This window comes from Panulirus ornatus, chromosome 8 (assembly GCF_036320965.1).
Source record: "Panulirus ornatus isolate Po-2019 chromosome 8, ASM3632096v1, whole genome shotgun sequence".
Lineage (NCBI taxonomy): Eukaryota > Metazoa > Arthropoda > Malacostraca > Decapoda > Palinuridae > Panulirus > Panulirus ornatus.
The window spans coordinates 5,355,742-5,371,968 of NC_092231.1; the positions used below are offsets into that span (position 1 = coordinate 5,355,742).

A 16,227-nucleotide genomic window follows, 5' to 3' on the forward strand; every position below is an offset into this window, starting at 1 on the left:
TATCCTCCCCTCCCGTTGGGAAGGATGAACAGCTGGGTTAGCCCGATGACAGTGGACTTCCCTGTCTGACCATCAGAACCCTGGCCTGCCCCAAGCGCGATTCATGGCCAGCAATGCTAAACCCACTACACCATGTACGCTCACAAGTGTTGCAGGCAACGATTCATTTTTGCCATGGACGATGTCAGGTAATATTATAACAGAGAGTAATTAATGTTCAGCCCCATCAACTCTGCCACTGTCCGACCGACACACTAAACAAGCAATTGCATAAACTGGAACACCTGAAAGCTCTTGATACTGAACACATCTGAAGCACCCGAAGCGAGGCATCTGAAGCACCCGAAGCGAGGCATCTGAAGCCCACGATACGAAACATCGGAAGCACCTACAAACGAAGCATCTGAAGCACCCAAAGCGGAACATCTGAGGCAATCGAAGCGAAGCATATGAAGCAGCTCCATGAGTTGCTCCATGAGAGCGACGGTACTCCAGCTGGCCGAAGAACAACACCGTCTGGCAGAACCTCCAACGACCAGGAGAGATACACGTCACTCAAACTGGTACGGAAGGAGTGCGCATCCTTCACTCTCCCTCTCAAGAATTCCACCTACAACACACGGGCCCGCCCGGGGTTCGAATCCTAGAAGGGGCTATCGGCCCACAGTCAACTCAGCTGTTCATCCTTCCCCCAGGGAGCTAGAGTGTGTATGTATACACTTCAGAATAAGGATATGGTACAAAGCATAAAACATTAACAGACGGGGCGACACGAGTGTACAACTGGCTCCTCGCAACACACATGCCATTATATCATTAAGGAAATATTTGGCAAGCTCTTCACATCCTACATAAGGCCGAAATTAGAATAAGCTCCTCAAGCCTGGTTACAGCACCTAAACAATCACAAAGAGATACCAGAGAGGGTTTAGAGGAAGGGTAATTAAGAGAGCTGGGCTACAGGGAAAGATTAAAGGCCTTAAATTTGTCCTCTACGGAAAAGAGAAGTGTTAGGGGTGATCTCATCACAATAATTAAGCAATGAACCGTTCCTTGAAAGATGTGCGGAAAGGATCTAAATGGAGGAACGGAATGAATGTGAATAAGGAAACAGTCCAAGCGGACTACAGCATACAGACGTTTAAGAAGTTGTATGACTGAGAATATTCAAGGTATGGGGCCTCACGAGAGTGCACACACACACACACACACACACACACACACACACACACACACACACACAGAAACTGTATCAGAAACAGTGATCAACACATGAGACAAGGACCACAAGACGACTTGCAGTATAAAACCTGAATAATATTAACTGCAACAACAACAGCAGCAGCAGCAGCAGAAGAAGAAGAGAGGAACAGCAGAAACAGCAGCAGAAGCAGGAGGAGAAGAAGAAGAAGAAGAAGAAGAAGAACAGAGGAAACAGCAGAAACAGCAACAGAAGCAGGAGAAGAAGAAGAACAGAGGAAACAGCAGAAGCAACAGCAGCAGCTGCAGCAGGAGGAGAGGCGAGGGAACAGCACAAGCAACAACAGCAGGAGCAGGAGCCGTGCGGGACGGGTATAAATCTCGTCCTAATAAGATGACGTTGACCTGGGTTAATTAGCCCAGCCAGGTTGGCCGCTCCCACTCATCACTGTTTACCATGATGTATATTGACCAGCTTGTTGCCTGCGACGCTAGTGGGCCAGAGCGGGGTCGTCCCGGGGGGCCAGAGCAGGGTCGTCCTAAGGGCTAGAGACAGGGAGCCCTCAGGGCAGGAAACAGGGGATCCCAGGTATAAGAGATGGAAGAGTCCCAGAGGCAGGGGACAAGAGGTCTCAAAAGCAAGTGACAAGGGGACCCCCAATGGCAAGAGATGGAGGGTACACATCCCAGAGACCCGACCCGAGAAGTCCCTAAAGTTACCCAGCGCGACTCTTGGGGTCCCTACACAGGCGGGACCCACCTGGGGATCTCAGGTCGGTCCACGCAGGAGGACCGATCCGACCAGTCCCAGTCCCATCCCCCAGAGAGGGCAGGAGGCACCATAAAACTACTACCCCCATCCCCCAATCCCCCATGGACCCAAGATAACCACCGAGATAACACCCGCCTCCGTATCATCCCCGTCAGGGAGGCAGATACAACACTGGACTTGACGCACGAGGGAGGAGGAGGAGGAGGAGGAGGAGGTGCGGGAGCGGCTGCTGCTGCACCTGGTATGGTAAGGTACGAATTCCCGAGGACACTCTCCCACACCACCACGAGGAGGAGGACCAGTTGCTGTTCGTCCCATGAATACTCTCTCTCACGACGACGATGACCTCTGTCCCATGACTCTCACGACGACGATGAACTCTGTCCCATGACTCTCACGACGACGATGACCTCTGTCCCATGACTCTCACGACGACGATCTGTTCGTCCCATGACTCTCGCGACGACGAGGGAACACCTGTTCGTCCCACACGACCTCCACGACGATGACGAACGGCTCTTCGTCCCATCACTTTTCGTCGTGAGTTCCGTCGCAACAGTTGTTCTTCGCCCCCTCTCTGTGACGTGGTTCCCAGTCGTCATCCAGTCCTCTGAGGAACCCAGGGAAGGATATTCCCAAGCCTGTGATCCACCAACCTGTTGCTGTACACGCGCCAACGACCGTAGTGGGATGGTGTGGTGTGGTGTGGTGCGGTGCGGTGCGGTGTGGTGTGTGGTGTGAGCACGCCCGCCTCATTTATATACAAATATCCATAGATCACATACAAACTTGCTCGCATATCTGGGATGGCTGATTATTTTTCCCTCCCTATCCCTTTCCGTCTGAGTGGAATCTCACCTATCCCTACACCTATCCATCTCGATCTGGCTTGTCTCTATCCTCGGGATGAAACTCCAACCATCTGTTTGGCAAGGACGTCTGATCCCTTTAAGTAAGACGACTTAGCTCCCCTGAGCACAATGTCTTGAGTCATCAAGCTGAAGGTTCGTCATTGTGCGCAAGGTGGGTTAAGTCATCGTAGTCTTAAAAAGGTTGAAGTCGTCGCACTCTGAACTTGAAGTCGCCAAAGCATTTCCATTACCTAATACAACTGAACCTCTCCTCATCCTCCTCTCTCCCCCACCTCATCAATCTCAACCTCCCTCTCCGAATGAAAAAAGCCACGATTCCGCATCGAACTCACTGTCCACCTCCTGCTACTGAACCTATGCCCTCTTCTACATACATGTATTTCCTTCACATGTTGAAGGCTCCAGTCACGTACAAAAGTGCACATCAAGGCCGGGACTTCAAATAGAGAGAATTATGAGACGGGAAAAGAATTTTGGAGGATTTGAAAGACCACTCAAGTACATTCCCAGCTCCAGGTGGACAGAGATGGCATATGATCAAGATGGTATACCTCGTCGTGCTCTCTGAGGGAGTGGGCCTGCGAGTTCAATGCGATTCTTGCTCTCCTATTTCGACTTTGCTTAAGAACGCAGACTTTTCCTTCCTTTTGGAAGCACGCCTTGGTGTAGCCCATATCTATGAGACTGTTATACCTCTTTTAACTATCACCTCAAAGCTCTTACCTCTGGTGTCCCTGGTCTCTTCGAAATTCTCCTTAACTCTTAATTTCTCAAGACACTTAGAATCCAATCCCTTTCCTTCAGATCGGCTTTGTCTCACAAGTCCTCCCGGTGATGATCCATGTAATCCAACTCTGATCTTTTCTCTTATGGGATTTCGGTGAATCTTTTGTCATGGCCTTCCACCCCTCTAAAGCATTCAGCTCGGTAAGGCATGAGTCTTTCCCCACTAAACATTCATTCCATCTGGATTTCCTGCTTATCTTCATTATCAAAGGTAGAGAGTTTCCTCTCCAGTCTTTCCATCACAGGAGTCGGTAATGCGACTTTTCCTTCCTACCTTACAAACACTGGTGTCTCTCAATGCTCTATCCTATCCCCTACGCTCTTCTCTTCATATATTATCACAAGAGTGGAACCAAAAGCCTTGCTCCTTGTTAACCGATCACAAACGAGCACAATTCGCGCAACAGAGCGTCCGAAATATCTGTGGTCTGATAACGCGCACATCATACAAAAAAATGGGTGCAATTAACGTACGCTAGTTCACAAATAAGAGCAAATAACGCCAACACCTCAAAAAAAATATATGCCATTAACACGACGAAAACGAAGGGAAATAACATTACGTTTACATTCGACAGGTCTGATGGTAACAAACGCGCACAACAGAAGAAAAATAACGCCAATCATTATATTATTATTCCGGTTAAATCTAATGGGAAACGCAAGCCCGCTGCCAACAAAAAACGAGCGTCGTGTTGTAGCAGTGTTCCGGTTTAATGGAAAACGAGCGAAGGTCACACACACACACAAAAAAAAAAACGTCTTTGGTATTTGTATTGTTATAACCGATGGTCACAAAAGAAACACAACTTACTAAGAGCAAAAAAGAAAAAAAATGGTCGTCTCCAATATATATATATATATATATATATATATATATATATATATATATATATATATATATATATATATATGACTATCACAAGCGAAGCTCCTACAAAAATAAGGGGGAAGCAGTAATTGATCTGACGCGATCTATCACAATTTGGCGGCAATATTCAATCTGTGAAACTCGAGGGAGGTTGACAAGACGTGCTGTGGTGGTGGTGGTGGCGGTGTGGTGGGAGGTTGTTGTTAATGTTGTGGGTGTTGTGTGGTGGAGCGGCGATGATCGTTATTACGACTGTGGCGTGTGATTACTGTGACGTGGTTGGGTTTCTGTGGTGACCACGGTTGTGGCTGACTCGGCGTGTGTGGTGGCTGACTGTCCTGTGGTGGTGAGGGTGGGTGGGAGAGGGTTAACATTTCAGTGTCTGACTAAAAAAATATGACAGGAGGTAAATTAAGAATGAAACTAAAACTATGGCGATTGAGAGAACATTAAAAAAAAATGAGAATTATAATAAGGGGATTAGGGAATAATAGCGGGACCTTAATAGATGAAACCACAGAAAGAGATAACTAAACCTAAACAGAGACGACAGATTAACGTGTACAATATTTGTGTCATAATGGAAGACTTAGCAACGTCTATCTCTAATGACAGCCGGGCAGGCACTGAGGTTCGTCAGGTGACAGAAACAGTGGATGCCCTGAGCCGCCCATACATCCATTTTCTATGAAGCGTATTCTAAACCATTGACGTCTCTTTGGTTTTAATGTTAATTTGCCACTCATTAAAAATGCCATCCCGCAAGATTAATGATTACCTCACTGAACTCGAACGATGCTAACGGCCCTAAATCAACTAGCTCTTGGGCTTAACTAAAGAATAAAGGAATATTAATGGTCATTTCCCCCCGCGCGCGCGCGTGTGTGTGTGTGTGTGTGTTTATGTATGTGTGTAAGCTAGAAGCACAGCGTATAAATATTTGCCCTCAGTAAGTTAAACACCGTCTGCCACTGGGCAAGTCTGTGTGGCCGAGATTCACCATGTTTGTGTCCCCGGGAGTGAGGAGGAGGAGGAGGAGGAGGAGGAGGAGGAGGTGTGGGGATGAGCCATCTAAGAGTGGATGGGGAGGGGGGGGGGGGGAGGGACCCCGGGGCTTCGAGTCTCCACGCCGATCGAACTTGGCGTTGGATAGACACGCGAGTGACGCCCGTCTTGACACTCCGGCCCGCTGGTGTGGTGATGCGGCGGGGGATGAGGGAGGAGCAGGGGCAAGAGAGGGCTACACCCCCGACTCCCACTGGTATATAACCGCTAACAAATGGGTTTACGGTGGATGATATGGAGGAGGAGGCGAGAGTCCTTCCATTAACAAGCATTATATCACGGGTTAGCGAGTGTGGATAGACCTATGACATGGGGAGAGAGAGAGAGAGAGAGAGAGGGGAGAGAGAGAGAGAGAGAGAGAGAGAGAGAGAGAGAGAGAGAGGTTTCCTCGGGACAATGTTCGTACATCACCGCCAGGGGCGCCACCGTTCCGCAGTGTTCCCCCAACACCACCACCACCACCGCAGGAGTTCGTTCCATCTTCATTCCTCTGTTCCCCTGTCCTCATTCCTCTGTTCCCCTGTCCTCATTCCGTCTCTATTTGTCTATCTCGCTCTTCGCTTGTCTTCCCTTCTTCCCCTAAACTTCAAAACTCGTGTTTACCTTTAAATATATACATGTTTTTCTTCTTTAAATCTTCCGCGAACCCAACACATTACCACAACCAAGTCTGCGATGGAATGCATGTCCACCATTGCCCACATCTTCGCCTCAAAATCCTTACCTTCGCCGCCTCTATATGCTAACCGTCTTCCCTTTATTTCCCGTAAATCTTATTATCTTTTTTTCCCCATTCACGTCTTCCGTCATTATCTGCGTCAATTTCCTGTACATTTTCTCTCTTTTCTGAATGTATTCTCGAACCCGTCCGTGGCTCTCACAGTTTATATATGATATTGATCATTCAATATTTATCTTTTCTTCTCTTCATGTCTTGTGAAAACATAATACTTTGTCTTCCTGGACAACCTTCCTTCTCTGCTCTCTTCCTCGTCTAACCTTACCTTACTCCTTTATATATATATATATATATATATATATATATATATATATATATATATATATATATATATATATATTGGGCGGTAAACAAGGCTAAGCTCGCTAGCCAGCCAGTTGCAGTGGCCATGGTAAATTCCCCCGTCCTAGCAGCTAGGTTACGTAAGCGGGTAGTTTCCGCCTAATTCTTCTTTTCCCTCCAACGTTCCATCCTCCTCCTCCTCCTCCTTTTCCCTCCAACGTTCCATCCTCCTCCTCCTCCTCCTTCATTCATCTACACCCTCACGACTCACAACCGGCATCTTTTTCCATCTCTTGCTTCCAATCATCATCTGTCCATCGCTCTTCTCTCACACTTTTCCCCTTCCCTTAGCTCGACCTCCGTCCCGTCCCTTTGTATGTGTACATGTAAATACTTAGCTACACACGGTAGAAAGAAAAAGAAAAAAGTTTCATGGCTAAATAAATCACTTAAATAAATAAATATTGCAAGAGGTCACAGTGGTGTGCGTGATGTAGTATTTGCTGATAACCACCAGGAAAATGAAACACGATAAGTTCCCAAGTGCACTTTCGTGTAATGATCACATCATCAGGGGATATACAAGAATGAGATACAAGACGTAATATATATATATATATATATATATATATATATATATATATATATATATATATATATATATATATATATTATCCCTGGGGATAGGGGATTAAGAATACTTCCCACGTATTCCCTGCGTGTCGTAGAAGGCGACTAAAAGGGGAGGGAGCGGGGGGCTGGAAATCCTCCCCTCTCGTTTTTTTTTCTTTTTAATTTTCCAAAAGAAGGAACAGAGGGGGCCAGGTGAGAATATTCCAAAAAAAGGCCCAGTCCTCTGTTCTTAACGCTACCTCGCTATCGCGGGAAATAGCGAATAGTATGAAAAAAAAAAAAAAAATATATATATATATATATATATATATATATATATATATATATATATATATATATATATATATTCCTAAGAGTCCATGACACAATACTTATTCTTTACAATGCCTCGGTTAAACACACAATAATCTCCACAATTCTAATCGTTATATTCCACGGCACAAAAAAGAGAACAAATACAAATGAGAGCAGCAAAACTACATTCCGTCACGCAGATACAAATTTTATAAAGAAAGACTCGGAGATCGAAAATCACTTCAACTAAAAAGAAGTAAAAAAACAGACTCCGTGCTCTATTATGTTATAAAATTATTAAATAATTTCGATAATGTAACACGCAATACTTTCTCCAAGACACATCTGTGACCTGAAATAACGATATGACACTGAATGGAAGATATACACGAAACTTCGGCTAAAGTAAATCTAAATCACGTAGAGAAAAATACTTTAATAATACAGTCAATGAATAAGCCATTCCAACAAAGACAATATAATACGCGTCTTTATATGATTTCCTGTCTGACTGAAAGCTAAAATCCAGCCTTCCTAGAGCATCCGGCGGCCAAAAGTAAAACGTTTTTTCCATTCCCCTTTCCTATAAAATTCCCACGACAGTACACTCTCGCCCGACATGCCGCTCTATCGTTACTTTCGTGCCAGCTGATGTGGCGGAGGGAGTGGAGCGAGGGCAGGAGCCTTCTGCTTCACCGTCCTGTTGCCATCAATATCAAAAATTAAGGACAGAGTGACCGTCCTCCCGCAGGCAATCTCAAACAAGGCGCCATGAGATCTTCAACTATCCAGCTCTCCCGAGTTCCTCCCATGTACTTCCCTCCTGCACATAACCCCGGCATAGACCATCAGGTCGTCTGTCATCTGTCCTTCCCACGTACTCGCCTCCAGCATATCAAATCCTCATGAGCTAACAGGTCGTCTGTCATCTGTTCTTCCCACGTACTCGCCTCCAGCATATACACTCGTCAAGACCAAGCAATTCGTCTGTCATCTGTCCTTCCCACGTGCTCTCCTCCAGCAGATAACCTCGTCATGGACTGTCAGGTCTCCTAGTACCCAACTCCCTTACTCTCCCTGTATCCCATACTCTCCCTGTAACCCCTGTTCTCCCTAACGCTTACCTGTGAGTTCGTCGGAGTCGACCTTCCTCAGGACCAGGCAGACGATGGCCTGAGCTGCGGGGACGCCCCAGGCCGCCACGTGAAACCAAGAGGAGTGTCGCAGGATCTGCTCGTGGCTCCAGGAGCGCCAAGCCCTCAGGAGCCAGGACACGCACAGCATCACCCACCTGCAGGGGACACAAAGCAAGTTAGTCAAAAGGGGCGTCTTAAGACTAGCAAGTAAAATTTACTTATTTTGGACACGACGGTTAAGTCCTTGGGTAAAATGGCCTGGCCTTTGACCTGACCCATTGAGAATCATGTCAAAGGCCAGGCTATCAAAGCTAAGGGTTGTACCGTCGTCCCTAAGGAGATAAAGACTTGAATTCTTAGAATAAAAAAAAATTCAAGAAGTTTTGTGGGCGACAGTGTTGTAAAAGACAGTAAACATAATCACTCATCAAGATGGTAAAGCACAATTCAGGCTGGAATAAAGACAACCTTGAGCGAGGATAAGGAAGTACAATGGTCCCATCTTAGCGCCCTGTGGGACTCCACTGGTGAAGAGGGACTCAATGGATGGTGGAGACGGCTCCTTCGGTAGCGGACGACACTCGGATGAAATCTGAAAGCCTTCATATGAAACAAGACTCTCCTACGAAGCCCCAAGGCTGATGGATGACCTTCTGTCTGTGTGTGTGTGTGTGTGTGTGTGTGTGTGTGTGTGTAAGCCAATAATAACCGGAGCCAGACCAGTACCGAGAGAGAGAGACAAGAAGCCGACAGGCGGGAAACGCACCAATCAACCCCAGGCGGGCGAGGCGACACAAAAACAATAGCAACAGGAAGTTATTACCACATGATCCACACTGGGACCTGCCCTCCTTCGAACTTCAATTGACTAGAAGCCAATTTTTGTTGTAGCAAGTGGATGATAACAAAGACGCTTTGCTAATGAACATTATTTATTGTGATCCGCCGTGGAAAATTGGTTATTAATGCTCCAACTGGCCATTACGTCATTAAAGCCCCGGATAATGCCACGGTGGCGGGAAAAATTACACCGTCGACGATGGGTCCAACGATTGTTTTTTTTTTTTTCTCCTTACTTACCTGGAGAGAGAGAGAGAGAGAGAGAGAGAGAGAGAGAGAGAGAGAGAGAGAGAGAGAGGACGACGACGCGACGCGTCTGCCTGCTCCCCCTTGGCCCCGCCGCCCCTCACCATCAATGTAAACTTACTCTTGGCAACAATGGTAAGTCCCCCCGCCCCGCGCCTCCGAGTAACAAACATTCCATCTCCGGTCAACAGCTACGTAAAAAAAAAAAAGGGAAAAAAAAAATTGGTAAGGTTCTTGCGGTAGTAAACACACTGCGAATACTTCGGGATGGGGGACAGAGAGAGAGAGAGAGAGAGAGAGAGAGAGAGAGAGAGAGAGAGAGAGAGAGAGAGAGAGAGAGAGAGAGAGAGAGAATTTAGGGTCCCGAAAACAAGTCGGGTCTTGGCAAGGGCCGAGCCTAGCCTCGCCCTGGGCAGGGAAATAACAACTAAGGAAAGGCTTGACTATATATAGCGTCTTCTTCTCCATGACAAAAATGAGTTTTTGTTCAGCCGGCACAAATTGGACGACGAAGAGGGACATGTTTTCAATAAACAACGGCTTCAGTTACGATGAGGGACAAGGCAGTGTATATATGAAGAAAAAAAAAAAATAGTTAACATCAGAGGAAATGCAATGACAGGATTCGAAGACATGTCTGATCATCATAATCGACTATAAATGTAAATTTGCGCCAAGAGGAAGAAGCAATTTCAAAATCAGAAATATATATATTTCTTTCATCGAAATTGTACTGCTAAGATCTTACCTATATAACTGACTTCTAATGCTATCTTCTTTCCTTTTTTTTTTTTTTCAATAACTTTGATACACTTGTCCAATTTGTGTACGTTCGAGGTCCGGCGGCCGGACGCACGGACAAGTGACTAGCGTAGCCTAGCCAATCATGTGCCTAGCGTAGCCAAGCCAATCATGTGCCTAGCGTAGCCAAGCCAATCATGTGCCTAGCGTAGCCAAGCCAATCATGTGCCTAGCGTAGCCTAGCCAATCATGTGCCTAGCGTAGTCTAGCCAATCATGTGCCTAGCGTAGTCTAGCGAATATCCACCACCCACAAGCTGGCTTCGGCGCAACCCCGCGCTACGTTCTTGCCCGACTCGATACGTTACACACACACACACACACAACAGACTTTACTACACATTAACATAATCAAGTAATGATGACGTAAAAAGCGCCAGAGCGACAAAATGAGCATAGTGATAAAAACACGCTCGAGCCATCATCATGCCCCCACCCCCTCAACCCCCAAAATCATAATGATATACACTTAGGCGTACCATTCATCAAGGGAGAATGATAATCGCGATACATATACAGGTCTGCAACATACGATAGCCTGGCCGGAGCCCAGTGGTTGAATTACCTCTTGGTATATCGCAGGATAAACCTTCAAGATGCCTAACTTGAAACTTGGGCCCAGTGTTGCCCTCACGCAGGGCGCGGGTTAACTGCCACTGCGGTGTGGCGTTGTCAGTGAAATCGTTTAATTAAATTCACACACCGGGACTAGAAATAAGGCAGGATTTAATTTAAAAGGTAAGAGTCACATAGTCGGCATTTTCTTCTTTTTTTTCGATTGTTGTGGTCTATCCCGTGTCTGATACTGACAAGTAACGCTATATAGGTGACAGTAGGGAGGGATGTGAAGTGAAGGGAAAATCGCACGATTGAACTATAGTACGATTTTTTAAAGGTCACCAAACACAGAAAAGATACTGTACAACATGGGAGCCAACTTCCCATAAACCTACAAACATTTAAAAAAAAAAAGTTTCCTCATTTTGAGCCAAAAGCAATAATAATAATAATAATAATAATAATAATAATAATAATATATATATATATATATATATATATATATATATATATATATATATATATATATATATATATATATATATATATATCCGTAGTTTTAGTGGAGCATCCACATTGTTACCACTTTAGAGCGAGACAAATTTTGATCCACACGAGAGAAGCGGTGGTGGTGGAAGAGAAAACCAGCTGCCGCTGGCCACTGGTTACATTATATCAGCCATTTTTCTCTTCAGAGAAACACCACGTCTGTACTCCGGGGTTAGCTTCATCACCCACAACCATTTGCACAACGAGGGATAATGTCTGGCCGTAATATTACACCCACCCGAGATGAACCGCACGCCCATACCGGTATAATATTACCCCAAAAAGTAATCTACATACATCACCCGAAGTGTTAATATCTATAATGGAACTCGCACACCACACACCGTTGCCAGAGTGGGTCCAATCCTTATGCCACACCACACATGATAACTTTATATATATATATATATATATATATATATATATATATATATATATATATATATATATATATATATGTATATATATATATATATATATATATATATATATATATGTTTTTTTTTTTTTTTTTTTTTTGCCGCTGTCTCCCGCGTTTGAGAGGTAGCGCAAGGAAACAGACGAAAGAAATGGCCCAACCCACCCCCATGCACATGTATATACATACGTACACACACGCAAATATACATACCTACACAGCTTTCCATGGTTTACCCTAGACGCTTCACATGCCCTGATTCAATCCACTGACAGCACGTCAACCCCGGTATACCGCATCGATCCAATTCACTCTATTCCTTGCCCTCCTTTCACCCTCCTGCATGTTCAGGCCCCGATCAAACAAAATCTTTTTCACTCCATCTTTCCACCTCCAATTTGGTCTCCCACTTCTCCTCGTTCCCTCCACCTCCGACACATATATCCTCTTGGTCAATCTTTCCTCACTCATTCTCTCCATGTGCCCAAACCATTTCAAAACACCCTCTTCTGCTCTCTCAACCACGCTCTTTTTATTTCCACACATCTCTGTTACCCATACGTTACTTACTCGATCAAACCACCTCACACCACACATTGTCCTCAAACATCTCATTTCCAGCACATCCATCCTATATATATATATATATATATAGAGAACAGTGGAAGTAAGGGGAGTGGGGGAGGAATGGGATGTATTTAGGGAATCAGTGATGGATTGCGCAAAAGATGCTTGTGGCATGAGAAGAGTGGGAGGTGGGCTGTTTAGAAAGGGTAGTGAGTGGTGGGATGAAGAAGTAAGAGTATTAGTGAAAGAGAAGAGAGAGGCATTTGGACGATTTTTGCAGGGAAAAAATGCAATTGAGTGGGAGAAGTATAAAAGAAAGAGACAGGAGGTCAAGAGAAAGGTGCAAGAGGTGAAAAAAAGGGCAAATGAGAGTTGGGGTGAGAGACTATCAGTAAATTTTAGGGAGAATAAAAAGATGTTCTGGAAGGAGGTAAATAGGGTGCGTAAGACAAGGGAGCAAATGGGAACTTCAGTAAAGGGCGTAAATGGGGAGGTGATAACAAGTAGTGGTGATGTGAGAAGGAGATGGAATGAGTATTTTGAAGGTTTGTTGAATGTGTCTGATGACAGAGTGGCAGATATAGGGTGTTTGGGTCGAGGTGGTGTGCAAAGTGAGAGGGTTAGGGAAAATGATTTGGTAAACAGAGAAGAGGTAGTAAAAGCTTTGCGGAAGATGAAAGCCGGCAAGGCAGCAGGTTTGGATGGTATTGCAGTGGAATTTATTAAAAAAGGGGGTGACTGTATTGTTGACTGGTTGGTAAGGTTATTTAATGTATGTATGACTCATGGTGAGGTGCCTGAGGATTGGCGGAATGCTTGCATAGTGCCGTTGTACAAAGGCAAAGGGGATAAGAGTGAGTGCTCAAATTACAGAGGTATAAGTTTGTTGAGTATTCCTGGTAAATTATATGGGAGGGTATTGATTGAGAGGGTGAAGGCATGTACAGAGCATCAGATTGGGGAAGAGCAGTGTGGTTTCAGAAGTGGTAGAGGATGTGTGGATCAGGTGTTTGCTTTGAAGAATGTATGTGAGAAATACTTAGAAAAGCAAATGGATTTGTATGTAGCATTTATGGATCTGGAGAAGGCATATGATAGAGTTGATAGAGATGCTCTGTGGAAGGTATTAAGAATATATGGTGTGGGAGGCAAGTTGTTAGAAGCAGTGAAAAGTTTTTATCGAGGATGTAAGGCATGTGTACGTGTAGGAAGAGAGGAAAGTGATTGGTTCTCAGTGAATGTAGGTTTGCGGCAGGGGTGTGTGATGTCTCCATGGTTGTTTAATTTGTTTATGGATGGGGTTGTTAGGGAGGTAAATGCAAGAGTTTTGGAAAGAGGGGCAAGTATGAAGTCTGTTGGGGATGAGAGAGCTTGGGAAGTGAGTCAGTTGTTGTTCGCTGATGATACAGCGCTGGTGGCGGATTCATGTGAGAAACTGCAGAAGCTGGTGACGGAGTTTGGTAAAGTGTGTGGAAGAAGAAAGTTAAGAGTAAATGTCAATAAGAGCAAGGTTATTAGGTACAGTAGGGTTGAGGGTCAAGTCAATTGGGAGGTGAGTTTGAATGGTGAGAGGCTGGAGGAAGTGAAGTGTTTTAGATATCTGGGAGTGGATCTGTCAGCGGATGGAACCATGGAAGCGGAAGTGGATCATAGGGTGGGGGAGGGGGCGAAAATTTTGGGAGCCTTGAAAAATGTGTGGAAGTCGAGAACATTATCCCGGAAAGCAAAAATGGGTATGTTTGAAGGAATAGTAGTTCCAACAATGTTGTATGGTTGCGAGGCGTGGGCTATGGATAGAGTTGTGCGCAGGAGGATGGATGTGCTGGAAATGAGATGTTTGAGGACAATGTGTGGTGTGAGGTGGTTTGATCGAGTAAGTAACGTAAGGGTAAGAGAGATGTGTGGAAATAAAAAGAGCGTGGTTGAGAGAGCAGAAGAGGGTGTTTTGAAATGGTTTGGGGACATGGAGAGAATGAGTGAGGAAAGATTGACCAAGAGGATATATGTGTCGGAGGTGGAGGGAACGAGGAGAAGAGGGAGACCAAATTGGAGGTGGAAAGATGGAGTGAAAAGGATTTTGTGTGATCGGGGCCTGAACATGCAGGAGGGTGAAAGGAGGGCAAGGAATAGAGTGAATTGGAGCGATGTGGTATACAGGGGTTGACGTGCTGTCAGTGGATTGAATCAAGGCATGTGAAGCGTCTGGGGTAAACCATGGAAGGCTGTGTAGGTATGTATATTTGCGTGTGTGGACGTGTGTATGTACATGTGTATGGGGGGGGTTGGGCCATTTCTTTCGTCTGTTTCCTTGCGCTACCTCGCAAACGCGGGAGACAGCCACAAAGTATAAAAAAAAAAAAAAAAAAAAAAAAAAAAAATATATATATATATATATATATATATATATATATATATATTCCTATGAGTCCACTGGGAAAATGTTTCATTTTCCCAGTGGACTCATAGGAATATCTTGATCACGCGCAAAACTGTGATCCTTTCCAATATATATATATATATATATATATATATATATATATATATATATATATATATATATATATATATACACTAGTGCTAAGTACAGCATTTAGCTTAGCAATCATGATAATTTATCTCTACGTGTAAACAAACTCCCGTGGTGTGGCGGTTAGCGTTCCAGACCGTGACGCAGCATTCATGGGGCCGCCCAGGGTCGAGCGCATACGTTCGAATCCTAGTTGAGGCAGTCGGTCCACAGTTAACCAAGCTGTTCATCCACCACGACGGGTTGGTCGATAAAATGGATACCTGTCTAGATTTGGGTAAGGTTAGGTTAGAAAAGGGGAAAACCCTTTAGTTAGGTTAGGTTAGGAAAACCCTTAGTTACGTTACGTTAGCCTTTTCGGTAGGGTAAAGTTAGGGTCGGTAAGAAAAGCCCTTTAATTCCATTACGTTCGAGAAGCATTTGAGTAAGGAAAAGTATGTTCAATAATCCCCTTTTAAACTAAATTTAGGTAAAATAAGACCTAAAATTACGGTACATGAGGAGAGCCTCGTAGGTTAGAAAAGCCTTTTTAAGTAAAGGTCGATTACTTAAGGCAAGGTTATCTTTATTTAAGTGGCCACTACAACACAAAACACCAGAGTAATCCAGACAGACTCGGGTACATCATTAATCCCATCCCTTCTCCCTTGTTAATCCCCCCCCCCATAACTTTCTCCCAATACCCATAACTGACTCACCCCCTTCCATACTGAACCCCATCGCGTCCTCTGTACCTCCCCCATCAGCATGGCAATACCTGTTTATCATGGAGACGCCAGTTTAACTTGAGGCGGGCTGGCGGGCGGCTGTACAATAACACATCTGCAAGAGCAAATAACAACTCGACCAATCTGACACTGTAAATCTTCGTTAGACAAAGATATTTCTTTTCTTTTCTTTTTTTTTTAACAAAGCTGAAGTTTACGACCAGTTAGACATAAGGGGGCACGATGTTAAGTGCGTTGATGGAGGGGATTTCACACACACACACACACCGTTCTTTACTGAGAGAGAGAGAGAGAGAGAGAGAGAGAGAGAGAGAGAGAGAGAGAGAGAGAGAGAGAGAGAGAGA

At 44.8% G+C, this 16,227-nt stretch overlaps 1 protein-coding gene across 1 annotated transcript in view; it reads right to left on the reverse strand.

Annotated features, from left to right (window-relative positions):
- LOC139749766 (frizzled-4-like) overlaps nucleotides 1–16,227 on the reverse strand; it is a 97,279-nt gene that overhangs the window by 41,545 nt on the left and 39,507 nt on the right. The window contains exon 2 of the mRNA XM_071663993.1: nucleotides 8,639–8,805. Coding sequence (XP_071520094.1) covers nucleotides 8,639–8,805 — 167 coding nt within the window. The remainder of the gene's footprint in view (nucleotides 1–8,638; nucleotides 8,806–16,227) is intronic.